Source organism: Carcharodon carcharias, chromosome 16, assembly GCF_017639515.1.
Source record: "Carcharodon carcharias isolate sCarCar2 chromosome 16, sCarCar2.pri, whole genome shotgun sequence".
Lineage (NCBI taxonomy): Eukaryota > Metazoa > Chordata > Chondrichthyes > Lamniformes > Lamnidae > Carcharodon > Carcharodon carcharias.
This window is the reverse complement of record NC_054482.1, coordinates 74,099,223-74,125,417: the sequence shown is the minus strand read 5'-3', so window position 1 is coordinate 74,125,417 and position 26,195 is coordinate 74,099,223. Positions and strand designations below refer to the sequence as shown.

Genomic DNA, 26,195 nt, shown 5'->3' with positions numbered 1-26,195 from the left:
TCAAGAGTAGTTACGGAGCTGAATGAAAGATTCATAAGCTTGAAAAAGAATTGGAAAATAAGAGAGTGAACAAATATTTAAATGAAGTTGTGAAACAAGTGGAAATGAAGGTTTGTTCTAGTTTTGAAAAGGTCAACTTCCAGGAATATCATGGTGGACCCCACAGAAAAAGATAACTCGAAGGAACAGAGTGAACAGTCCCTCCAGAAGGAACGGGACAAGCCTAAAGTATCCAGACAAAGCAGAATGGCAGTTAATTAAGAAAAATTCAACTCCATGTTGCGTAAAAGGTGAATCAGGTGGGACAGTCAAATGGTAGAAACACAGAATAGTATGGCCAGAATATTGCCATCGGCATGCAGGGGCGGGCCCGACAACCTGATACACAAAATGACACAAGGTGATGTTGGGCGTGTGTCCCGGCGTCATTCCGATATTTCATTCAGCAGGCACAGGCCGGAGGCAGCTGCACACCCGCCGAACTGTCAAAGGCCTATTAAGGCCATTAGGAAAGTAATTTAGCTCATTAACAGCGCTGCCGGCCAAACTTAAGGTTGGCAGGCAGGCGAAGAGCCCAAGCGGCCTTCGCGTTTTTCAGGAAACCTCATCCACAGGCAGGATGAGGTTTCCTAAAGGTTTAATAAAATAATTGAATAAAATTTGCAAAATGTCTTAGCTCTCGTGAGGGCACATGTTTAAATAATTTTTCAGATCATTTATTCAAAATTTTCATTACCAACTTAATTTCCCTGAGCACAGGCCCTGACTCTCCCTCCTCCCCTCGCCCGCACAGGAGCGCTACCAGCCGTGTATTACACTGGGTGGACCTTAATTGACCCGTAAAATGGCAGCACACAGTTGGTTGCGGACAGTGATCGGCTCTGCGCCCGTTCCCGCCCAGTCTGCCTGACATAGGTAAGAGGCAGCCCTATGATTCAAACTCCAAATCAACAAAGCTTGCCCAAAACAACTGAGCTTACCACTCCTCCAAATGTGACCAGATGCAGATGCAATCTGGAAGAATTGTCAAAGTCTCCAGACCGTCTGAATTTATGAAGTCAGAGACTTGGAGCGGGAAGTGGCAGGGAGGATGAAGAAGAGGTAGCATGTAAAAGAAAGATTATACTGTAAGTATGTTGGTTAAAGACTTTGGGGGGTGGGGGGGGGTGTTATAAGGGCGTTTGGCATAGCAAGGGTTATTGTGGGACTGGAGAACAGTACTACCCACAGTATGGACAGGGAACCTGGGTCAGTCTAAGAGTATGCAGAGATTTGTATAGAAGTCAGCTCTTAATTTGGAAGATTATTATTTACATATGTACAGAGTATGTGTTACCAATAAGCACTACTGTTCAACCTAATATGCCTCTGAACCTCTTCCTGAGACCCACTGAACCCTTACAACAGAGGCATCCGCTTCAGAAACCGGTAAACACAATGCTGACGTAAATGCAACTCAAACAAACCTGGGTTTATTACACTTAAAAAGGTGAGTGAGTTGGCATCCTTCCACCTACAAGAGATAATAGACAAGTAGCATTAGGTGGGATGTGCTCACCTTTGCCGATGGCTGAGAAGGCCAATCCTTGAGAGGCAGGTTCTGCCACAAGCGCTGCACATGAAGCTGCCAAGTGTCTTTGTGGGTTACAAAAACAGAAAACGCTGGAAAAACTCAGCAGGTCTAACAGCCTCTGTGGAGAGAAAAGAAACAGAGTTAACGTTTCGCATCCTTATGACTTCTTCAGCTCTGAAGAAGAGTCATAAGAACTCGAAACGTTAACTCTGTTTCTTTTCTCTCCACAGAGGCTGTTAGACCTTTAGATCTGCTGAGTTTTCCCAAAATTTCTGTTTTTGTTTCAGATTTACAGCATCTGCAGTATTTTGCTTTTGTCTTTGTAGGTTGTTGTTTTTGGTGTTAGCACCTGTTGCAGCTACTGGTTGTTGTGCTAACACATGACAGCCCACAGGAATGTCACCATTTCCTCCTTCTGCCAGCTACCAACTCCCAGGTGAAATCGTCTATGTTTAGGGCCTTCACGTCACGTTTGTAATCATCCTTGAAGTGGAGCCATGGGTATCTCACTGGTCATCTGGCACTGGCTACTTCACCATACAGGTCCTTCAGTATGCGACTGTCCTGCAGACGTGCCCGACCCACCAAAGGCACCTCTGTTTGATTAGTGCCAGTGCACTTGGGAGCTCTGTCTTTGACAGGACTGCTGCATTCGTGATTTTGTCCTGCCAGATAATACCTATAATGCACCGCAGACAGTGAAAATGGAAATTATTGAGCTTCTTTTCCTGGTAGTTGTAAGTCACCCATGTTTTATAGAAAGGTGCTGAAAATACAGGTCTTATAAACCATCTGCTTGATCCTGAGGGTCAGCCTGAAATTATCCCATGAGCGTTTTGCGAGTTGGCCAAAGGTGGTAGCCGCTTTTCCTACGTGTGTATTGGGCTCTTCATCAAGGGACAGACTGTCACCGTGGACCCGCGGTAGCAGAATTTGCTAACCACTTCCAGTGAAGTGCCATTTAGCGTGATCAGGGCAGAGAGATAACACCTTGCCCCATGACAACGTTTCCTTGACACAATCAGGAAGATCAAGTTACAGGGATGGGACAGACAGTCCATGAGTCTTGTAAGGTAGCCTGTGCTTACTCAGTAAAGTCAAAGTTGATAGTGAAAAAAAACTTGAACGAATAACCCAGCTCTTAAGCTTGTATTGGAGACAAGATCTGCAGAAAGGAACGTAAAACTCCATTAGCAATATAAATTATTTTTATGGGCTGCAGGATCAGTGGGTAGCACTGAAGGTAAAATAATTTGTTTGCATTTCTGTTTATCTGCATTACCATAGAGATAGTGATTCAGGGCGCAGCCTTGATTAGAAGGTTCTTCTGCTTAATTTATGTCAGAGTGCTAACAGAAACAAGCAATTCAGTTTAGGGAATAGGCAGAGGCAGTTGCAGCTTTGCTTTGGTGTAAACTTCATCTCACCAGATTCACGGAGCCAACAGGAGATGATAGTCAGTTTGGCTGATACTTCAAGCTGAGAAAATACTCATTTCATCATTCATTGAATGAAATGCAGGTAGAGGCTCAATGTCGGTTTGGGTTTTGCGAGGGAAAAAGCAGCTGGAAGATTTGCTCTAGCTTGCAGATAGTGGAAGAAACCGAGTGGTCCAAACAGAGCCTTGTGGCACAGTTGGCTTTCTGGAAAGACAACTGGGTATCTGCCAGTAACTCAAACAAGGAGCTGAGCTATCCAAAGTCACACGATCTGTAAAGAAAAGGTGGAGGGTCGCATAAGGTTAATGGAAGGATCCCCATAGAATCTTACCTCGAGGAATGGCTGAAACACCGAGGAGCAGTGAACACGGGAGGGTTGTGGCTGTGGTAGGATTGGTCCCTAAAGAAGTCCCTAAAGAACATTTAAGATTTTTGTAATGTATAAGAGAATTCTTGGGGGGAGGAGTAAAAAGTAGAATTAACTTCATTGCATAAGCAATTATAAACTATAGTGTTAATAGTGCTTGCTTTGTTTAATTCTTACATATAACAAAGCTTTTGTTTAAAAACGTGAAATATTGTGGCATAGTTCTGTCAGTTGATTGCTGGGGTGTTCAGGTTTCTCTTTAAAACATTAAAACAGAATCCAACAGGATTCTAGCATGGAAAGCAATTTTTCACACAAAAGGAGTCTGGAATTGCTCCTCCAAAAGGCTGTAGGTGCTGAGTCAATTCACATTTTCAACATAGAGATTATGATGGAATCTGTGGTTTCAAGGCTTGCATTTTTTTTTTAGATAGACCCTTTAGATCAAGAAGGGGAAGCTGAGAAGGGGCAGCTGATCCTTTCAGTTGCTAAGGAAACTAAGGCTGAGATGGGGAACAAACTTCTGAGGAGTCTGAAACTGGCTAAAACCATATAAAATGGATAGCGGGCCAGAGCTCCAATGATGATGATGACTCCAATGCTACAATACAGGAAGGCCAAAAAGACAGAGACTAGATCCAAGAGCTGAGAATGGGCAGACATACAGTCGCTGCATCTGTTTCTGTTACTTGAAAATAACATTGGTGGATCTACGCCAACCAGATCATCGTAAGCAGAATGGAGGGAGTTCTGCATACATGTGCCATTTTTGGTGAAGACCGTGCCCATGGAACTCAGGTTGGTTGTGCACTGCTGTTGGCTGGGGGTCAGGCTAAATCCAAGGAGAGCAGGGGCTGAAATTCTTTGCGATGGAGACAGTTTTCAAATACTTTGTGATTGAGATAACATATGTTCTGACTGGATTGCCGAGCCAATTTGTAAGATCTGTTTCAGTTGTATCTACCATTTAAAATGTGAAATTTATCATTGTTTTTTATTCATTCACAGGATGAGAGTTTCAATGGCTAGGCCAGCATTTATTGTCCATCCCTAGTTGCCCCTGAGAACGTGCTGGTGAGCTGTCTTCTTGAACTGCTGCAGTCCATGTGGTGTAGGTGCACCCACAGTGCTGTTAGGGAGGGAGTTCCAGGATATTGACCCATCAACAGGGAAGGAACGGCGATATATTTCCAAGTCAAGATGGTGAGTGACTTGGAGGGGAACTTCCAGGTGGTGGTATTCCTATCTATCTGCTGCCCTTGTCTTTCTAGATGGTAGTGGTTGTGGGTTTGGTAGGTGCTGTTTAAGGAGCCTTGGAGAGTTCCTATAGTGCATCTTATAGATGGTACACACTGCTGCTATTGTGCGTCGGTGGCAGAGGGAGTGAATGTTTGTGGATGTGGTGCCAATCAAGCGGGCTACTGTGTCCTGGAGAGTGTCAAGCTCCTTGAGTGTTGTGGGAGCTGCACTCATTCAGGCAAGTGGGGAGTATTCCATCACACTCCTGGCTTGTGCCTTGTAGCTGTGGACAGGCTTTAGAGAGTCAGGAGGTGAGTTACTCGCCACAGGATTCCTAGCCTCTGACCTGCTCTTGTAGCCACAGTATTTATATGGTTAGTCCAGTTCAGTTTCTGGTCAATGGTAACCCCTAGGATGTTGATAATGGGGGGGTTCAATGATGGTAATGCCATTGAACTTCAAGGAGTGATGGTTAGGGGACGACCACAATTTGCCTGTTAATTCATGTTTAACTTACGTTGATTCTGGATTTTAGAGTATATGGGGTTATCTAAGATAGTATTGAGTGTATGCTTTGGTCAACTATTGTATAATAAAACTTCTTTTTGTTTTAAACAGTAGAATCTTGCGGCTTCATTCTTTCAGTAAATAACAGGATTTCAGATTTTTTCCTTTTTTTAAACAAAAAGTTACTGGGCTCAAATCGAGATCATAAGATCAATAGATTGTTAGGCAAGGCTATCAAGGGATATGGAACAAAGGCAAGTAAATGGAGTTGAGGTACAGATCAGTCATGATATAACTGATTTAGGGAACATCTTTGAGGGGCTGAATGGCCTACTCTAGTTCCTGTGTTCACAAGTAGCTTCTATAATGCTTATAGCAAAAGATAAGTAAGAAACCTACTCTAACCAAGAAAACCCAGAAACAGGTATTGTTTCAGCCTGGATGTTAATACAGACATGCACCAAGAAGGAAAATTATTTAGTGAATATCCCCACTCAAGAACAATGAACATCTACTGAGTCATAATTACAAAATGTTTTGCATTCATCCCAAGTAATTTGCCACCTAGAACAACAGAACCCAGAATGTTAACCGTCGCTCAACTGGTTGCACTTTCAACTTTGAGTTAGAAAGTTGTAGGTTCAAGCCCATTCCAGAGACTGGAGCACAAAATCCAGGTTGACACTCCACTACAGTGCTGCATTGTCGGAGATGTCATCTTTCGTATGAAACATTAAACCCAAGCCCCGCCTGCTCTCTCAAGTGGATGTAAAAGATCTCACAGCACAATTTTGAAGAAGAGCAAGCAAGCTATCCCTGGTGTAAAGGCCGATATCTATCCCTTAGTTAACATCACTAAAAGCAGATTATTAAATCAATATCACATTGCTGTTTGTGGGATCTTGCTATGCCCAAACTGACAGCCACGTTTCCTACATTATAACAGTGACTACAATTCAAGAGTACTTAATTGCCTTTGGGACTGTTTTTTTGAAATGGAGTGCAGCTGACTGAATGAAGACTTGGAGTTTGGTGAGAGGAGAGTTTTAAGTGTTAATTTTGTTCTTAAATTTTGTTCTTAAAATCTAATCTAGTATGTAATTAACAGTAACTGGAAAGTACTGTGTAAGCAGACTAAGTTTTTTCTTTCTTACAGTTTAGACAGGGTAAATTCACTCTCAGCTGTAGGAGCTGAGTAGTTAATTAGCTAACTGGTTGAATCTGGTTACTGTAGCCCCAGTTCAGTTTATTATAAATTCAGGGTTCTTTAGTGCAGCTGACTAACTAAGTGAAGACTTGGGAGTTTGGTGAGAGGAGAGTTTGGAGAAGTTGTTGTTTGTTTCCTCTTTCTTTCTCACCCCATTGAAATTGGTTCTTGCTCTATTGCAAGGAAAAGAGCTAGCTGTTTGGTAAATATCTGGTAACTGAGTAAGTTCTATTCTATCCCCAATGTTTAAAATAGTACCCAATTTGATGGTAAAGTTAATAAAATATATAAGAAAGCGATATGAATAAGTGTTTAATATAATTGAGTAATTATTTAAACCACATTAAGGATAGCAGGAGAGGTGATGTGTCAAGGCTGCAGCATATAGGAGCTCCTGGGTCACATGGTGATCCAGGACAAACACGCCTGGGACAAATGTTTGCAGCTTGAGGTACTTCGGCTCAGAGTCAATGAGCTGGAGGCTGAGCTGCAGACTCTGTGACACATCAGGGAGGAGGAAAGTTACCTGGATGCTTCATACCAGGAAGCAGTCACACCACTTAGGATAGGATCTTCTGATTTGGTCAGTGGTCAGGGACAGCTGTGAGCAAGGCAGGTAAGGGAACCCGAGGGCAGGAGCGAGCCCCTGCAATTGTCCAACAGATTTGAGGTTCTCTCTGCTTGTTTGGATGACAGTAGGGGCTGCAGGGTGGATGAGCAAACCGAGGAATGTAGTGGTCGTCGGGGTCAGTATTGTAAGGGGGATTGACTCTGTTCTCTGTAGCAAAGAGCAAGAGTCTTGTTGCCTGCCCAATGCCAGGGTTCAAGTTATTTGCTCAGAGCTGGAGAGGAACTTGCAGTGGGAAGGAGAGGATCAAGTGGTCGTGGTCCATAGGTACGACGAGGAAGGAGGCTCTGCATAGTCAGTATGACAAGCTAGGCACCAAATTAAGTAACTGAACCCGAAAAACGTAATTTCTAGATTATTACCTGAGCCACGTGCAAATTGGCATAGGACAAATAAGATTAGAGAAATGAATGCATAGCTCAAAGACTGGTGTGGGAAAAGTGGGTTCCAGTTTGTGGGGCAATGGCATCAGTATTGAGGAAAGTGGGATCTGTACCATTGGGACAGTCTACACTTGAAGCGTATTGGGGCTGGTGTCCTTGCGAGCTGCCTAATTAGGGAAGTAGAGAGGGCTTTAAACTGAATAGTGGGGCAAGGGATTAGTTTTGGGAAGGTGTGGTAAACGAAAGAGTAGAGACAAGGCAAGGGAGACAGGTATTAATATGGGAAATGATAGGCTGTAGATTGTGACAGGAAGGGACAGAGAGTACAAGTGTAAGAGTATATCAGCAGATAAGACCAGATGCTACAAAAATAATAAAAAGGACAGGACTAAAGACTGTGTCTAAACGTATGTAGCATTCGAAACAAAAATAGATGAACTGATAGCGCAAATAGAAATAAGCATGATCTGATCGCCATTACAGAGACATGGCTGCAGGATGACATAGATTGGAACCTGAATATTGAAGGGTATGTGACATTTTAGGAAGGACAGGAAGTTAGGAAAAAGTGGAGAAGTGGCTTTGCTAATTAATGATGGTATTAGCACATTAGAGAGGGATGACCCAAGTTCAAGAAACCAGGATGTAGAAGTGGTTGGGTTGAAATGAGGAACGATAAAGGCAAGAAGTCACCTGTGGGAGTGGTGTACAGGCCCCTTATTTGTAACTACGCGGTAGGACAGAGTATAAAAGAGATAGTGGGAGCTTGCCAGAAAGTTACAGCAATAATCGTGAGTGATTTTAATTTATATATAGACTGGCAAAATCAGGCGGGCAAAGGTAGCGTAAATGAGGAGTTCATAGAATGTTGTCAGAATAGTTTCTTAGAACAGCACATTCTGGAGCCAGCCAGAGAGATGGTTACACTAGACCTGGTATTGAACAACGAGATAACCTCCAAGTGAAGGCACTCCTAGGCAGCAGTAAAATTTAATATGATTTTACATTCATTTTGAGGGAGAAACGAGAGCTTCCAAGTCTAGTATTTTAAACTTAAATAAGGGCAATTATGAGGGTATGAAAGCAGAGCTAACTAAAATGAACTGGGAAATGAGGTTAAGGGATATGTCAATAGAGGTTCAGTGGCAGGCAGTAAAAGGATTATTTCAGAATACACAGAATATATACATTCCAATGGAGAAAGAAAAATTCCAAGGGGAGGGCCCACCATCCGTAGTTAACTAAAAAAGTTAGACAATATTAAACAGAAAGAAAAAGCATATAATTACGCAAAAACAGGTGGCAGGTCAGAATATTGGAAAGAACAAACAACAGCACAGAATGACAAAAAGATGAATGAGGGAAAAATTAGAGTATGAGATAGTTAGTTAGTAATATAAAGACTGATAGTAAGAGTTTCTATAGACATAGAAATAAGAAAACAGTTATAGATATTTAAATAAGAAAACAGTTAACTAAGCGTTGGTCCTATCGAGTGTGTCTGGGGAATTGATAATGGAAAGTAGGGAGATGGCAGATGAATTAAATGGATATTTTGCTTCTGTCTTCACTATGGAGGACATAAGTAACGTCCCAGAAATAGCTGTAAATCAGCAAGTGGAGGGGAGGGAGGAACTCGGGAAGATTACAATTACCAGGGAAGTGGTTTTGTAGCAAACTGTTGGGGCTGCGGGCTGACAAATCCCAAGGTCCAGATGGAATTCACCCTAAGTCTTGAAAGAAGTGGCTAGTGAGATAGCAGATTCATTGGTTTTAATTTTCCAAAATTCCCTAGATTTGGGGATGGCTCCATTAGACTGGAAAACAGCAAATGTCACTAGGTCAAAATCATGAAACTCCCTTCCTAACAGCACTGTGGGTGTACCTACACCAGATGGACTGAACTAGTTCAAGAAGGCAGCTCACCACCAACTTCCCAAGGGCACAGGTGGGCAATAAATGCTGGCCCATGAATGAATTAAAAAAAAACTATTACTCAAAGGGAGGGAGACAGAAAACAGGAAAATATAGGCCAGTTAGCCTATAAAGGGAAAATGTTAGACGCTATTATTAAAGACATTATAGCAGGGCACCTGGAAAAAAAAAATCAGGGTAATCAGGCAGAGCCAACATGGATTTGTGAAAGGAAAATCATGTTTAACCAATTTATTGGAGTTCTTTGAAGGAGTCACGTGCTGTGAGTAAAGGGGAACTGGTGGATGTACTGTACTTTGATTTCCAGAAGGCATTTGATAAAGTGCCACATCAAAGGTTATTGCAGAAAATATGCAGAAATGGTGTTGGTGTAGGGGGTAACATATTGGCACTGTTGGAAGATTGGCTAGCTAACAGGAAGCAGAGTTGGCATAAATGAGTCTTTTTCTGATTGGCAGGATGTGACGAGTGGTGCGCCACAGGGATCCTTCTGGGGCCTCAACCTTTTACAATTTATATAAATGACTTGGATGAAGTGGCTGAAGGAATGATTGCTAAAATTGCTGATGACAAAGATAGGTAGGAAAGTAAATTGTGCAGAGGATATAAGAAGGCTATAAAGTGACAAAGATAGGTTAAGTGAAAAGGCAAAGATCTGGCAAATAGTGTATAATGTGGGCAAATGTGAAATGATTCATTTTGGCAGGAAGAATAAAAAAGCTTATTATCTAAATGGTGAGAGATTGCAGAGCTCAGATTGAAGGATCTGGGTGTCCTAGTGCATGAATCACAAAAAGCTAGAATGCAGGTACAGCAGGTCATTAGGAAAGCTAATAGGATGTTATCATTTATTGTGAGGGGAATTGATTACAAAAGCAGAGAGGTTATGTTGAGCTGTACAGGGCATTGGTGAGACCGCATCTGGAGTATTGTGTACTACTTTAAAGAAAGAGGTAAATGTGTTAGAAGCAGTTCAGGCTTACTAGGCTAATACCATGAATGGGTGAGTTGTCTTATGAGGAAAGGCTGGACAGGTTAGTCTTGTATCCACTGGAGTTTAAAAGAGGAAGAGACAACTTGATTGAAACACAAGATCCTGAGAGGTCTTGACAGGGTGGATGTGGAGAGGATGTTTCCTCTTGTGGGAGAATCTAGAACTAGGGGTCACTGTTTAAAAATAAGCGGTCGCTCATTTAAGACAGATGAAGAGAAATTTTGAGGGTTGAGTCTTTGGAACTCTCTTCCTCAAAACGTGGTGGAAGCCGAGTCTTTGAATATTTTTAAAGTAGAGCTAGATGGATTCTTGATTAACAAGGGGGCGACAGGTTGTCAGGGATAGGCAGGAATGTGGAGTTGAGGTTCCATTCAGATCAGTCATGATCTTGACTGGTGAAGCAAGCTCGAGGGGCAGAGTGGCCTACTCCTCTGAGTTCATATGGACATCCCAAGATTGTGAAAGGTGCTTTGTGAAGGCAAATCAGTCTTTTTTTCCTTCTTATTTGTTGGGAAATAGTGATAGCTTAAGTTTTATTGGTATTTGTGGGTGTTAGGAATGAAAGTTTTAAAGTTCAAGTTTGATTTGTATCTGTATTAAGAAAAGGGCAAGTTGAGTTTTAGTTTCACTGTAAAAGGTGCCTGCATTTCTAATGAGAGTTTATAACAAAGGAGTTAAGCAAACACGAGAGGTAGAAAAACTGGGCTGTTGCCAAGCAACGGGTCCAGAAGGCAGGTCCCTCCCACAGACAGAGAAGAAACCAGAAAGCAGTTTTTCAGTTTTGAAGACTGCTGACAAGCAGAAGCAACCTAGAAGGGGCAGACAGCCAGTTCCAAGGTAAAGGAGAGTCTCCAAATCTAGGACAGTGGACCAAGAGGAAGTCCCAAGCAGACTTTCTAGTCAAAGGAAAAGGACAGGAATTTGGAAAAGGTCCTGCTCAGTGAAGGTAAGAGTGATGGGTAGAGAAAGGCGCCAAACTGCAAGAAGCAGAGTCAGTGATATAGGCTTGTGAGAAGGCAGAAGGTCCAAAGAGGCAACTGAAGGTCTGTAACTCTTTGCTATGGGCATGTGAAGCAGTCGTGTACTGAGAGTGCTTGGAAGAAAGCTTGAATGCATGTGGTGACCCAGGGGAGAGGATCATTGGAAGGAGAGTTTGAAACCCTGGACGTGAATCCTTGCAGAAGGTACCTGAGTGCCAGTTTGGGAGTAGATTCCAAGGTGAGCTCTTGGAAAGTGGAGATCGGAAACCTTTGGGTGAAAAACAGTTCAGTGAGACCGGTTCACCCATGGTGTAACAAGCCTCGGCCGGTGTGTGTGTGTGTGTGTAAGATGAGGACAGATCCATAGCATCTGTCTGGGGTGGTATCTGTCACTTCGTTTCAGAGCGTGGTGTGTCTGTCCACCAGTTGCCAATTGCTTTACGTGGGCGGTGAACATTAGACTTGACTATAAGATAGCTTTTGTAACTTGTGTTATCCTTATAAATCTGTATATATCTGTAAAGATATAGTTGTGCGTTAAGGAGTATTGTAATATAGTTCATCTTTTCTTGTTTAATGTTTTATGCTTTTAAGTTCATCAGATGATTCCAGTGACTGTTCAGTAGCCCTTCTCCATGTATCTAAACAAACAAATAAAAGATCTATCAAGCCAGGTACCACCCTGGGATCAGGCTTGTCCAGTAGTAACATCAGCTGGGATCATAACAGGTTTCAATGAATGAAGACATCTGGAAACTGTAGTATGCAATCCTGTAACAGTTATCAATTTCTCCAAGTGCAATTCACAAGATACGGAAAAATACAATTCTACTTTAATGGGTTGTAATTTGAGTAAGAAACAAAATAAATCTATTTGAATAAATGCCTGACCCTTCCACTTGGTACTATTTCATCTACTGACATGCTCAACTTCACCACCTGCTTTCAACTCAAATGGAACTGCCAATTGCCAAGAAGTTTGCTTTCTCTTTGCCAAAACATCTTTTCCTTTAATAATTTAACTGCCTACAAAGCTCATTTCATTTCAGACATGAATACTACTCTTCAATCCAGGGAAACGTCTCTAGCACTTCATACACACCTGCGAACAAAAAAAAAAACATTCAATTCAGTCTCTTTCCTAGAATACAGAATTAAAAGCCACTTCTAGGTTTTTATCTTATGTTCTGTCTATTTTTTCCAAACGAGGAGTTTCCTGCTCTTTTCAGCTTGGATCATCACCTAGGTTTATTGTCGCTACAACTTGTATTTGTATCGCAACTATAATGTAGAAAACCAACCCAAGCTACAACAAAGAGGCTTAAAGAAAACTGATATCAAGCTGAAAAGGAGTTAAGTGACCAAAAGTTTGGTTAAAACCTACGTTTTATGCTTGACCAGCAGCTAAATGGAAATTGGGTCTCATGGTATGATGAAATCAGAGAAGTCATGGGGAATAATAGGAGAGAAATTGGAGGAAAAACTATGAAAAATATGAGTACAACCCAAGGCCTTAATGTTGTTATCAAATTTTTTCTGATGGACCAGCAATAGGATTCCAAGGATCTCACAATAGTGCAATATCTCATACTCACCCGCAGTCTAACACAGCCTCTTCGGGAGCCACGCATCATTTTGTCCTTAGACTGGAAAGAAATTAAACCAATTTAGAAAATATTCATAGCAGCTACATTTTATAGCGACATGTGAAAACAAAAATCAGACAATTTAAAATCAATACATTTCAAGTCAATTATAAGTGGCACCATGTGATACTGTGGGGAAGAAAAATAACCCCAAGCTACTCCTGCACACTTCCCATTAGCTAGATATACAAAGACATTGGAAAAGACCTGCAGGCAATTTGGAGACCCATCTTTTTAAAGTTGAACATAAGATAGGAAGCCTGAAGAAAAGGACAAAGCCTGTACAAAACAGGTCTTGCATTGAGCACACATCCACACAAATAATAATTCAAACCATTGGTATTTATAGTGCCACACTTCAAACATGCGTGCAAAGTGTACATAAGGCAAAGGAAAAGTATACAGGACAAAAAAAAAATCACTACCTTGAACCCAATTGTATCGAATACCATACATTACAAAAAACAAAATTACAACTTAACCTATGAACAAACAAATTTTAAGCAGATATCAAAACTCATGATCAAACAGCAGTCACCATTAAAAGTAGAAAGAGGATAAACAGAGAAATAATTCAAAATGTTTCTCAAAGTCCTTTCCACCACCTTACTAGCAAACTAGAAGCAGTTTGTAACAGCTCAAAATTATGCTTTGCTGGTAGCATACAGATACATAATGCATCCATGAAATATTCTTCCATCTGGCATATTAATGAAAAGATTAACCAATTTAAAATAAACAGAACTTTACCAATTCGAAGCTTGCAGACTAAAGCAAAAAAGCATTTAGCTGTGATATGGAGGATTGAGAGTTGCTGTTTGGAAACTCAGTTTTATCATACTCAGATATACCTGCTTGGTAAACTTGGGTCTTCTTCCTTCCTCTTTTGAACATATGCAGTCTCCATATTTGCCCAGGACCTCTGTACCACTAACTGCTAATTTCTCAATCTGGTACTTCAATTACAGTGTGGCACCAAGGATGCCTATAAAAATTGAAGTCAATTGGAATTAGAGGGAGACTCTCCACGGGCTGAAGCCATAAGTGCCAAGGAAGATAGTTGTGGTTGTTGCAGGACAATCATCTCAGCCCTGGTACACTGATGCAGGAATTCCTCAAGGAAGAATCCTAGACTCATTCATCTTCAGTTGCATCAATGGCCATCCTCCATCTTAAGGTCAGAAGTGGGGTCGTTCACTGATAAATGCACTCTGTTCAGTTCCATTCACAACTCCCTAGATAATGAAGTGGTGTGTGCCTGGATAACATCCAGGCTTGGGCTGATATGTGGCACGAATGTTACTTGCCATTTAAGTGCCAGAAAATTACCATCTCCAGCAAGTGTCTAATACCTACTCTTCACATTCCATGACATTACCATTGTAGAATTCCCTAAAATGAACATATTGGGGATTATCGTTGACCAGGAACTGAACTGAACCAGCTACATAGACACTCTGGCTACAGCAGCAGGTCAAGGATTGGGTATTCTGCAGCAAGTGACTCACCTCCCAAGTCCCCAAAGCCTTTCCACCATCTACAAAGCACAACTTAGAAGTATGATGGCAAACTCTCTGCTGCTTGGAGATTGCAGCTCCAATGATAATCAAGTAGCTCAACCCTATCCATGTTAAAGCAGCCTACTTGATCACCACCCCCATCACCACCTTAGAATATTACTCCCTCCACCACTGAGGCTGCAGGGTGTATTATCTAAAAGATGGTTTACATGAGAACATAAGAAATAGGAGCAGGAGTAGGCCATTTGGCCCCTCAGGCCTGCTTCGCCATTCAATAAGATTACGGCTGATCTAAATTGTAGCCTTAACTCTACTTTCCTACCTGCAGTCTATAACCCTCAATTCCTGTGCTGATAAAAAATCTGTCTAACTCAATGACCTAGCCTCCAATACTTTCTGGGGTTGAGAATTCCAAAAACTAACAAACCTTCAAGAAAAGAAATTTCTCCACATCTCAGTCTTAAATGGGAGACCAGTTTTTTTTTTTAAAAAACTGTACCCTCTAGTTCTAGATTCCCCAATGAGGGAAACATCCTCACAGCATTTATCCTGCAAGCCCCCTCAGAATCTTAAATGTTTCAATAAGATTATCTCTTGCAGTCTTCTAAACTCCAATCAGTTTAGGCCCAACCTGCTCAATATTTCCTCACAAGACAACCCTTCATCCCAGGAATCAGCCTAGTGAACAGTCTTTGAACCGCTTCAAATGCAAGTATGCCCTTCCTTAAGTAAGGAGACCAAAACTATATACAATACTCTAGGTGTGGTCTCACCAATGCCTTTACAGCTGTAGCAATACCTCCTTACTTTTATACTCCTTTCCCCTTGCAATAAAAGCCAACACTCCATTTGCCTTCTTAATTACTTAATGAATCACAAAAAGTTAGGATACCCAGATCCTTTTGTGCTACAACATCCTGCAGTTTCTCTCCATTTAAGTAATATTCTGCTTTTCAATTATTCCTGCCAAATTATACTCCATCTGCCAAATTTTTGACCACTCACTTAACTTGTCAATTCCATATTACTTTGCAGACTCTATGTATCCTAACAACTTATTTTCCTACCCATTTTTGTATCATAAGCAAATTAGTCATTCACTTCATCCAGGTCATTAATATAGATTGCAAATAGTTGAGGTGCCAGTTCTGATGCTTGCATCTTTTTGGAGTTATCCAGGAGGCTGGGGCACCTATCGGCCCCATTGCTTTCTCCATGGCAATGCCTTGGTCAGTGTCGACTTGCTAACCAATCAGCACCCTTTTCTCCTGTTATATAAATTGTTGTGATCATTTGAAATTTGGCATTCTTGCATTTGCCCTGATGACTGCAGATTAAAAATTTAAGCATACCTTTTCAGCAATATGCAAGTTCTATACTACCTGTTTTTTAAAGTCATTCTTTGCTGGTTTCTGAAGATTTCCCAATCTTCTAGCCTACCACTAATCTTCGCAGCACTGCAAGCTTTTTCTTTCAATTTGATACCATCCTTAACTTTCTTAGTCAGTCATGGATGGTGTATCCTTCTCATCGAGCCTTTCTTTCTAAATGGAATACTGCTTTCTTCAACAGCACCTCCCAAACTCATGATCTCTACCAATTAGATGGGCTGCAAGAACTATAGTACCATTCCTTCATAATCACTGGACCAAAATCGTGGCACTCCCTAACGAACAACACTGTGGCAACACCTTTACCACGTGGACTACAGCAGTTCTGTACGGCAGTTCACTATACCACCATCTTCTTGACTGCACCTAGGAATGGGCAATAAATACAAGATTTGTCAACAACACTTACATCCTATGAGTAGAAAAAATGTGAAAATTTAGAAGATTCTTTTCTCCTTATTCCAATCACCAAATCCTTCTAGCTGGCATTATGCCTTTATCTCTCAATGACTTTCTGCCACAGTGAATTAAGAATCTAGCCATCAACAAAAAGCTCATTTTTACCGTTTGCACATGATATTGCATAAATGTTTAGCTTCTGTCAACCATAAAAATGCAAAACTTCCATGACTCTATCGTCTCATTATGAGAACAGCCTGAAACTTGTCACAGTTTTCAAGTCAGCTGAATAAGCTAAAGATCTTCTGCAATAGTATAAAATTACAAAAATAAGACTGGTTTTTCAACCCAAAAAACACAATGTCCTTTTTTCTCAAACTATCTTAGCTATTCGATTTCATTTAGCTGTGTGTTATAACTAGTACTGCATCTTCTACATCCATAGATAAATTTAGATGATCTCAAATTGTCCATTGTTAAAAGCTCAAGCCTAATCCTAATTGTCAGTCCAGTTTTCAGTGTTACTTTCTCATATTCATTTGTTGCCAGTGTACAGGCATCTAGAAATGTGTTATTAAACACTGTAGTGAAAGCTCTGGGGGAAAACACCTTCAAAGATAATTCAGGGTGATTATATTTAATTTCAGCTCGGTCTTATTTAAGTAAATAGTAGCAGCAGCTCGCACTTATTTCCACAAATGTTTATGTTGTGCTTTGTCCTGTTGAAAGGTAGTAATTTCAGCTTCTCCAGCTGCTGGTTTCAACAGATAGCTGATAAATCTAAGGGTAAATGAATTATTTATCTCAAAGTAGCAAAACAAAAAATTGACTTGCTAAGAATCACAATTTATAAATAGGTTAACAAGTGCCTGATCCTCAACTATATCCCTATTTCACCATCAATATTTAAGCATTGCTGTTGGACTGCGCAACTGAACATTACAAATACAAGAAAAAAAAACAGAAAATGCAGGAAACCCACAGGTCAGGCAGCACGTGAAGAGAGAAACAGAATTAACGTTTCAGGATGATGACCTTGCGTCATCATAAATTATAGATTTTACATAGTGCCTTTTATCCCAATGCTTTCTGGCCAGCCTCATTCTCCATAAACTTCAACTCGTCATAAACTCTACTGCACATATTTTATCCCACGTTTAATCTATCCAATACTAAGTCCTGCTCATTCACCACTCTTATACCCAATGATCTATGTTGGCTCCCTGCTCTACAACTCCCGTCCCACCAGACATACGCACTGCCTCAGCTGTAACTTCTTCCAGCCTTACAACCCATCCCTTCTGATACTTGCTATTCCCCAGTCTCTGGCTTCACAGGAAGAATCAGAGAGCTCAAGTCTAAGAGTAACAAACAGACAAGGCTAGAGGTTACAAAGATTACAAAAGGACAAAACTTAAGGCTCTGTATCTGAATGCACATGGTATTCGAAATAAAACAGATGAAATGATAATGTAAATAGAGATAAATAAGTACAATCTAATAGTCATTAAAGACATGGCTGCAAGATGGCATTGATTTGGACATGAATATTGAAGGGTATGTGACTTTTGGAAGGATAGGAAGTTAGGAAAATGGGTGGGGCTCTGTTAATTAAAGATGAAATTAGAACAATAGAGAGGGATGAACCAAGGTCAGGAAACCAGGATATAGAAGCAGTTTGGGTAAAGGTGAGGAATCATAAAAGCAAGAAGTCGCTTGTGGCAGTGGTATACAGGCCCCTAATAGTAATCACATGGTAGAATGGGGTATCATAGAAGAAATAGTGGGAGTTTGTCAGAAAGGTACGGCAATCATCATGGTGGATTTTAATCTACAAACACAATGGAACAACCAGATGGGCAAAGGTAGCATAGATGACAACTTCATAGAACGTTTTTGGGATAATTTCTTAGAGCAGCACATTGTGGAGCCAACCAGGGAGCAGGCAATATTAGGCCCTATATTGTGCAATGAGATAAGATTAATGATCTCATAGAACATGCCCCTAGGTAGCAGCAATTATAATATGACTGAATTTTACATTCGGTTTGAAGGAAGAGTGGGTCTAAGACTTATATTTTAAACTTAAATAAGAGCAATTATGAGGGCATTAAGGCAGAGCTAGCGAAAGTGAACTGGCAATTTAGGTCAATAGAGATGCAGTGTCAGACATTCCAGGGAATATTTCCAAATACACAGAATAGATACATTCCAACAAGAAAGAAAAACTCAAAGGGGAGGATCCACCATCTGTGGTTAACTAAAAAAGTTAAAGATAGTACCAAACTTAAATAAAGAAAAAGCATATAATGGCACAAAGATGGTCAGAAGATTGGAAAGAACATAGAAAACAGCAAAGAATGACTAAAAGAATAATAAAAAGGAGGAAAAAATTACGAGTACGAAAGAAAGCTAGTTGGAAATATAAAGACAGATACTAAGAGTTTCTATAGATATTTAAATGAGAGTTAATAAAGTTAGCATTGGTCCATAGAAAGTGAGTCTGGCAAGTTAATAATGGAAAATAGGGATATAGCAGATGCAATGAATAGGTATTTTGCATCGATCTTCAATAGAGGATACAAGTGACTCCCAGAAATAGATATAAATCAGGAATTGATTGGAAGGGAGGCATTCAAGAAAATGACAATCACCAGGTAAGTGATTCTTAACAAATTGTTGAAACTAAGGGTTGACAAGTCACTGGGTCCTGATGGATTTCATCCTCGGGTCTTAAAACAAGTGGCTACTGTGATGGTTAACGCATTGGTTCTAATTTTCCGAAATTCACTAGATTCAGGGGAGGTTCCATAAGAATGGAAAATAACAAATGTAATTCCTTTATTCAAAAGAGAGGGAAACAGAAGGCAGGAAACTATAGGACAGTTAGCTTAACATCTGTCATAGAGAAACTGTTTGAAGCTATTATTGAAGATGTTATAGCAGGGCACTTAGAGTAACCAGGCAGAGTCAACATGGTTTTGCGAGAGGGAAATCATGTTTAGCAATTTCCTGGAGTTCTTTGAAGAAGTAACATATACTGTGGATAAAAGGGAACCAGTGGATGTAACTTATTCAGAAGGCATTTGATAAAGTGCCATTTCAAAGGTTATTGCTGAAAATAAAAGCTCATGGTGTAGGGGGTAACATATTGGCATGGACAGAAGATTGGCTAGCTAACAGGAAACAGGGTAGGCATAAATGGGTCCTTTTCTAGTTGGCAAAATGTGATGAGTGATGTGCCATAGGGGTCAGTGCTGGTGCCTCAGCTCTTTACAATTTACATAAATGATTTGGATGAAGGGACTAATGATATGGTTGCTAAATTTTTTTATTCATTCATGGAATGTGGGCTTCGCAGGCTGGGCCAGCATTCATTGCCCATCCCCAATTATCCTTGAGAAGGTGGTGGTGAGTTGCCATCTTGAACCACTGCAGTCCATGTGATGTAGGTACACCCATGGTGCTATTGGAGAGGGAGTTCCAGGACTTTGACTCCGCGACAGTGAAGGAATGGTGATATATTTCCAAGTCAGGATGGTGAGTGGCTTGGAAGGGAATTTCCAGGTGGGGGTGTTCTCATGTGTCTGCTGCCCTTGTCCTTCTAGATGGTAATGGTCATGGGTTTGGAAGTGCTCCCTAAGGAAGCCTGGTGAGTTCCTGCAGCGCATCTTGTAGATGGCACACACTGCTGCATCGGTGGTGGAAGGAGTGAATATTTGTGGATGGGGTGCCAATCAAGCGGGCTGCTTTATCGTGGATGATTCTGGAGTGTTGTTGGAGCTGCACTCATCCAGGCAAGTGGAGAGTATTCTATCACATGCCTGACTTGAGCCTTGTAGACGGTGGACAGGATTTGGGCAGTCAGGAGGCGAGTTACTTGCCACAGATTTCCTAGCCTCTGACCTGCTCTTGCAGCCATAGTATTTATATGACTAGTCCAGTTCAGTTCCTGGTCAATGGTAACCCCCCAGGATGTTGATAGTGGGGGATTCAGCAAAGCAATGCCACTGAATGTGAAGGGCCGATGGTTAGATTCTCTCTTGTTGGAGATGGTCATTGCCTGGCACTTGTGTGGCACAAATTTTACTTACTACTTGTCAGCCCAACCCTGGATCTTGTCCAGGTCTTGCAGCCTTTGAACATGAACCGCTTCAGTATCTAAGGAGTTGCTGGTGGTGCTGAACATTGTGCAATCAACAGTGAACATCCCCATTTCTAATCTGATGATGGAAGGAAGGTTATTGATGAAGTAGCTGAAGACGATTGGGCCTAGGACATAATCCAATTAGCAGGCAATGACAGAAAAATGGAAAGATGTAAGACATAGGAGCAGAAATTAGGCCATTCGGCCCATCGAGTCTGCTCCGCCATTCAATCATGGCTGATAAGTTTCTCAACCCCATTATCCCGCCTTCTCCTCATAACCTTTGATTCCCCTTACCAATCAAGAACCTATCTATCTCAGTCTTAAATACACTCAATGATCTGGCCTCCACAGCCTTCTGTAGCAATGAATTCCATAGATTCACCACTCTCTGGCTAAAGAAGTTTCTCCTCATCTCTGTACTAAAAGGTCTTCCCTTTACTCTGAGGCTGTGCCCTCGGGTCCTAGTCTCTCCTACTAATGGAAACATCTTCCCCACGTCCACTTTATCCAGGCCTTTCAGTATTCTGTAAGTTTCAATCAGATCCCCCCTCATCCTTCTAAACTCCATCAAGTATAGACCCAGAGTCCTCAAATATTCCTCATATGTTAAGCCTTTCATTCCTGGGATCATTCCCGTGAACCTCCTCTGGACTCTCTCCAGGGCCAGCACATCCTTCCTGAGATACGGGGCCCAAAATTGCTCACAATATTCTAAATATGGTCTGACCAGAGCCTTATAAAGCCTCAGCAGCACATCCCTGCTTTTATATTCTAGTCCTTTCGAAATAAATGCCAACATTGCGTTTGCCTTCCTAACTACCGACTCAACCTGCAAGTTAACTTTAAGAGAATCCTGGACTGGGACTCCCAAATCTCTTTGCACTCCAGATTTCTGAATTCTCTCCCCATTTAGAAAATAGTCTATGCATCTATTCTTCCTACCAGAGTGCATGACCTCACACTTCCCCACGTTATATTCCAAGTGCCACTTCTTTGCCCATTCTCCTAACCTGTCCAAATCCTTCTGCAGCCTCCCCGCCTCCTCAATACTACCTGTCCCTCCACCCATCTTTGTATCATCTGCAAACTTAGCCAGGATGCCCTCAGTTCCTTCATCTAGATCATTAAATGTATAAAGTGAAAAGTTGTGGTCCCGACACTGACCCCTGCGGAACTCCACTAGTCACCAGCTGCCATCCTGAGAAGGACCCCCTTATCCTCACTCTCTGCCTCATGCCAGACAGCCAATCTTCTATCCAAACAGTAAAAGAATTGAGGGATAGAAAAGTAGGAAAAGTAACAAAAGTATACTGTCACAGAACAAAATGGAAGTGGGAGAGAAAACTGAAGGAGTAATCTGAAAGTAAACCAAAATTACATTTATCTTGTATTCTCACTTATTGCATATAAAAATGTACAGGAACAGACAAAAATGACAGAGAGGGATGAATCAGTTGGTCCATTGGACATGTCTCATAATGCAACTGAGCATCATGATCCCCAACACCCCTCAACCTTCATCACCAGCAATGTAATCTGATGAGAGAGGCAAAAGCAATTACAAATCCTAACTTAATTTACGGAAATAAAAATCTGAGAAATTCCTCTCCAAGGCAATAAAAAAAAAGTTCAACACGATTGCAATGACCATGATGCACAATGCGCAACACTCCACCTACTTTTTGTGATATCAGCCATAGCTAGGATATTGTCCAACTAGATCTCAGTTTTCTCCTCTTTCTCATGAAAGGTCATGGATCTGAAAAGTTAGCGCTGTTTTTCTCTCTCTAGATGCTGCCTGACTCCGAGTATTTCCAGAATTTTCTGTTTTATTTTAGAATATCAGCCAGCCCCCTTTGAATGCTTGCTGTAAATCTGCACAAATTGTGAAAATGCTCTAGGTAGATGAAACCACACCTCCCCTCTTTCACTCCTAACTCTAAGGTTTGGCCTGAACCCATCCAGGTGGAGAAAACGGTGGGCAATGCTCATTACTCTTCCTTTTAATAGTTTATTGCAACATGGATAAACTTACAAACCTCAGTATCTTGCTCAAGTTAGATCAGTATCATATTTGTTCTGACCGATGCAGTTGGTAAAGCGGAGTTATTTAAAAATCCCAGAGGGAAACTTTAAACAACTGTCATAACCTATAATTTTAAGTGTTATGTTTGAGATGCGACTCTAAAATGCAGGAATCAGACCACCAGTTCGAGGTTTTGTTTTAAACTAAAGGAAATATTTTATTAATTTCCACAGGTTAAAATTGATATACACGTGGCTACAAATTACTGTCATAACTTTTAACAAATTCCCAAACTAATCTCCATTAAGGCAACAGCAACCCATAGACTTAACCAAACACCATGCAAAGCATTTTCAACATACAAATTCAAAATGAGGTTCTTTCTCTTGGTTCCTGTGGAGCCAGTTGGAGGCTTGCAGCTACCTTTTGATCTCACATTGCCTCTGTTCTGCACACCCGAAAACTATTGAAGTTATACCTGGCAGCCCCAATGAATGTTAATTCTCATTGTATCAACAACCTCTGAACTAAACCTCTCTAACATTAAAACCCTTTCATTGTACCAACTCTATATTAAACATATTGCTTGGTAGCTGCTAGAAAGGCATCAGTTTTCACTCCAATTCTTGAATTCTCTATTCAAAAAATGCAAATGCATGCTATCTCTCTTACATATCAAAACTAGCACCCATCAAAGCACCCAGACTAGCTGGCTTGAAACCAATTATGACACACCCACAGACTAAACCTCTATTTTAAAAGAAAAATATTCTCCAAAATATTATATACATTAATAGCTTCATGACATATTCACAAACACTCTTCCCAAAACTTCTGAGCTGCACTCACACTTAACCCTTGAATTGCTGACACTGAAAAGTTGCTGCTCCTTTTCCAGCTGTTCCTTTAGCATAGTTGTCACATTTTAGTTCAACCAATTCCCTCAAACTTAAATATATTTGCCAAGGGCTTTATACTGTACAGTGTTGCCACTGCTGCAGCTCCTGCTTTTACTGTCATCTGCTTCGGCTGTTACTGCTATCTGCTACCACTACTACTTTTAGTACTAAACATACATTTCTTAAAGCTACCAAAAAAAAATCACACCCATGACAATGATTGCCAAATTGCCTCTCCAAATCGGTGCCTTCTTACATTTTGCAGCAACCTTATATCCTGCCTCATGAATAGACCATTAACTTATGAAGATGGTTTCAACAGGGGAAGATTCTGGACATCATATCAGCTAGGATTTGCTCTAATCGAAAGGTTCCCTGAGATTAGCATTTCCAAGGAATGTGGGTGCACATTCAGACACAGTGACTCCAAATCTGCAGATATTATTTACAGTTCTACAGTTTGTAGACACATGCCCATTGCATGGTCTGCTGGCTTCATTAGCTATCTCTTGACTAATATATTTTTTAAAAGTTATTCATTGGTGTCTGTCAGGTTTTAAAAGGTCCCATGAAATGCTGGGAGGCACAGTTTGGCCAATTTCTGAAGACTGTCCATTACAAACAGCCTTTTTAGAGTACCTTTTTGGGCTTTTAAATGTTGGCTTTTTAAAAATTGAATGCATTCTTGCTAAAGGACCAGTTACAGGACTCGACCCCTAAGTTACTTATTTCTGACTACTCAGATCATCTGTCACTTTTAAACCATTTTTCCTTGGCTCTTGCTGAGCCAAGACCTCACACAATAGTTTTCACTCAGCTTTTAAAATTAAACGTATTCTTGATGAAGGACCGGCTACAATACTTCCTGATATCTAATCTAGAACCATGCTTATGCAAGTTATGAATAACAGAAGTTGGCCTTGCCAGGAACACCCCATCCTATGAACAAATGATAAAAAAGGCATGCCCCCTGGTTCTGTCTAACCTATCTAATTCAAAGCCCTGTCCCTTCATTATTTTAAAGATTTCAATCAATTCTCTCCAAAATGCACACTTTTCCCGAGTAAAAGTCAAAGTCTATGGCACTAACAAAGGACTTTTAAGCTCAGTATTAACCTCCTATGGTCATGGCTAAAATTTTTCCAGGATCTAAATATCACCCACAATGTGAGGAACCTAAAACTGCCCACCGTATTCAAATTGAGTCTGAACCAAGATATTCTACAAGACATTTGATTTGTTTTATATTGTTCTCAATTGTGTTTTTAAATTTTGCGTATCAATAGGGAAATCTAAAAGAAAATTGGGATAAGGTGATAACAGAAAATGTCTGACTGATCACGAGTTTGTGAAATTAGAACCTGTGAAGATGCATTTCATACAGAATTATAGGTTTTGTACATAACTTTGAAACATCATTGGATGTCAGCAAATACAAACTTCTTAATCTGGGTCAATAATATTTAACTGTACACTGATGCACAAAACTTTACAGAAAAAGTTTAAAGATTTAAAGCTGACCTTTGACTAGTCATTACAACATACCTCAGGAAGTAAACTGTAACATTGTAAAGAATTCAAAAGACATAAAACCAAAGAATTGATTCTCAATAAATTATAATGTACCAGGCTTTACCAGGCAAGAAAAGCCCTGATGTGGTTAGTTAATATTAACAATACTAATTTCCAATGCTGTTGCAAAACACAATTTTGACTCCCCATCCTGTTGTCAATCATACATTTTTCCAATCTCCTCATAACATACATTTTCAATCTATCATCCCATCCAAAAAGATACCTGCTAGGACCTCAAAAATATTTTATTTAAATACTGATTAAACAGAAATACTGTGTATCGCAGCATTTAAGTTGACCTGGTACATAAGACAATCCCTGTTTTTGAACACCTAAATGCTGGTTTAGTCCTATACTCTGTATACAACCCGCATTTTTCAGCTAATAAACACGTGTTTAGAATGTCAGGAAAATAGATACCACTATTTTACAATAAATTGTGTGTGTGAGTGAGAGAGTGTGAGAGAGAGTGAGAGAGAGTGAGAGAGAGTGAGAGAGAGTGAGAGAGAGTGAGAGAGAGTGAGAGAGAGTGAGAGAGAGTGAGAGAGAGTGAGAGAGAGTGAGAGAGAGTGAGAGAGAGTGAGAGAGAGTGAGAGAGAGTGAGAGGGAGTGAGAGGGAGTGAGAGGGAGTGAGAGAGAGTGAGAGAGAGTGAGAGAGAGTGAGAGAGAGTGAGAGAGAGTGAGAGAGAGTGAGAGAGAGTGAGAGAGAGAGAGAGAGAGTGACTTAATTGGATTAAAGGCAGCTGGTTTGAAGGCTTTGATGTGTTAGATGATAAACTGGGTTTGAAATGTTATGTAGGTAAACATGGGGAAAGTTTAGAATGTCAGGTCTAAAAGAACATTTGCATTTTTAAATAAACCAAATTAGATTGTTTTTAGAGGGGTGAAATGTGTCACCTAGCCAGTTCAGAAACAGTGTATTTATATTTCCCAAAAGATTAAAATTGACACTTTGATAAATTTTTATTATCAGGGAGATAAAGTCCAAAGACATAGTGAAACAAGAGGAATTTGCATTCAATGGGGAAAATATGCATGAAGGAGAGAAGGTTGTGTGTAAAAGTCAAAAGTATGAAAAGCCTTCAGCATCTACGCCTCAAGCTGCTGTCTACAACGAACTGAAATTAAGAAAACTCACTTTGAATTGGATAGTTCAGGGTATCATGTTTCTTTGCCTGGATCTTTTAAAATCTGTGTGTCTCACTGTTGCCTTAACAGAGGTGTAACTGGGAGTCACATTAATTTGGGGATTCAGAAGTTATCATAGTAACTTGTAGACATATGTATGTGTTTAAAATCATTTCTCTCATTAATAGATGTTTAATCTAGTTTTGCAA

General features: G+C 40.6%; 1 protein-coding gene across 6 annotated transcripts in view; it reads right to left on the bottom strand.

Annotated features, from left to right (window-relative positions):
• Positions 1-26,195, bottom strand: part of osbpl9 (oxysterol binding protein-like 9) — a 289,515-nt gene that overhangs the window by 253,376 nt on the left and 9,944 nt on the right. For all 6 annotated transcript variants that reach the window (XM_041208298.1, XM_041208299.1, XM_041208300.1 and 3 more), the window contains exon 2: positions 12,848-12,898. In XM_041208298.1, coding sequence (XP_041064232.1) covers positions 12,848-12,898 — 51 coding nt within the window. The remainder of the gene's footprint in view (positions 1-12,847; positions 12,899-26,195) is intronic.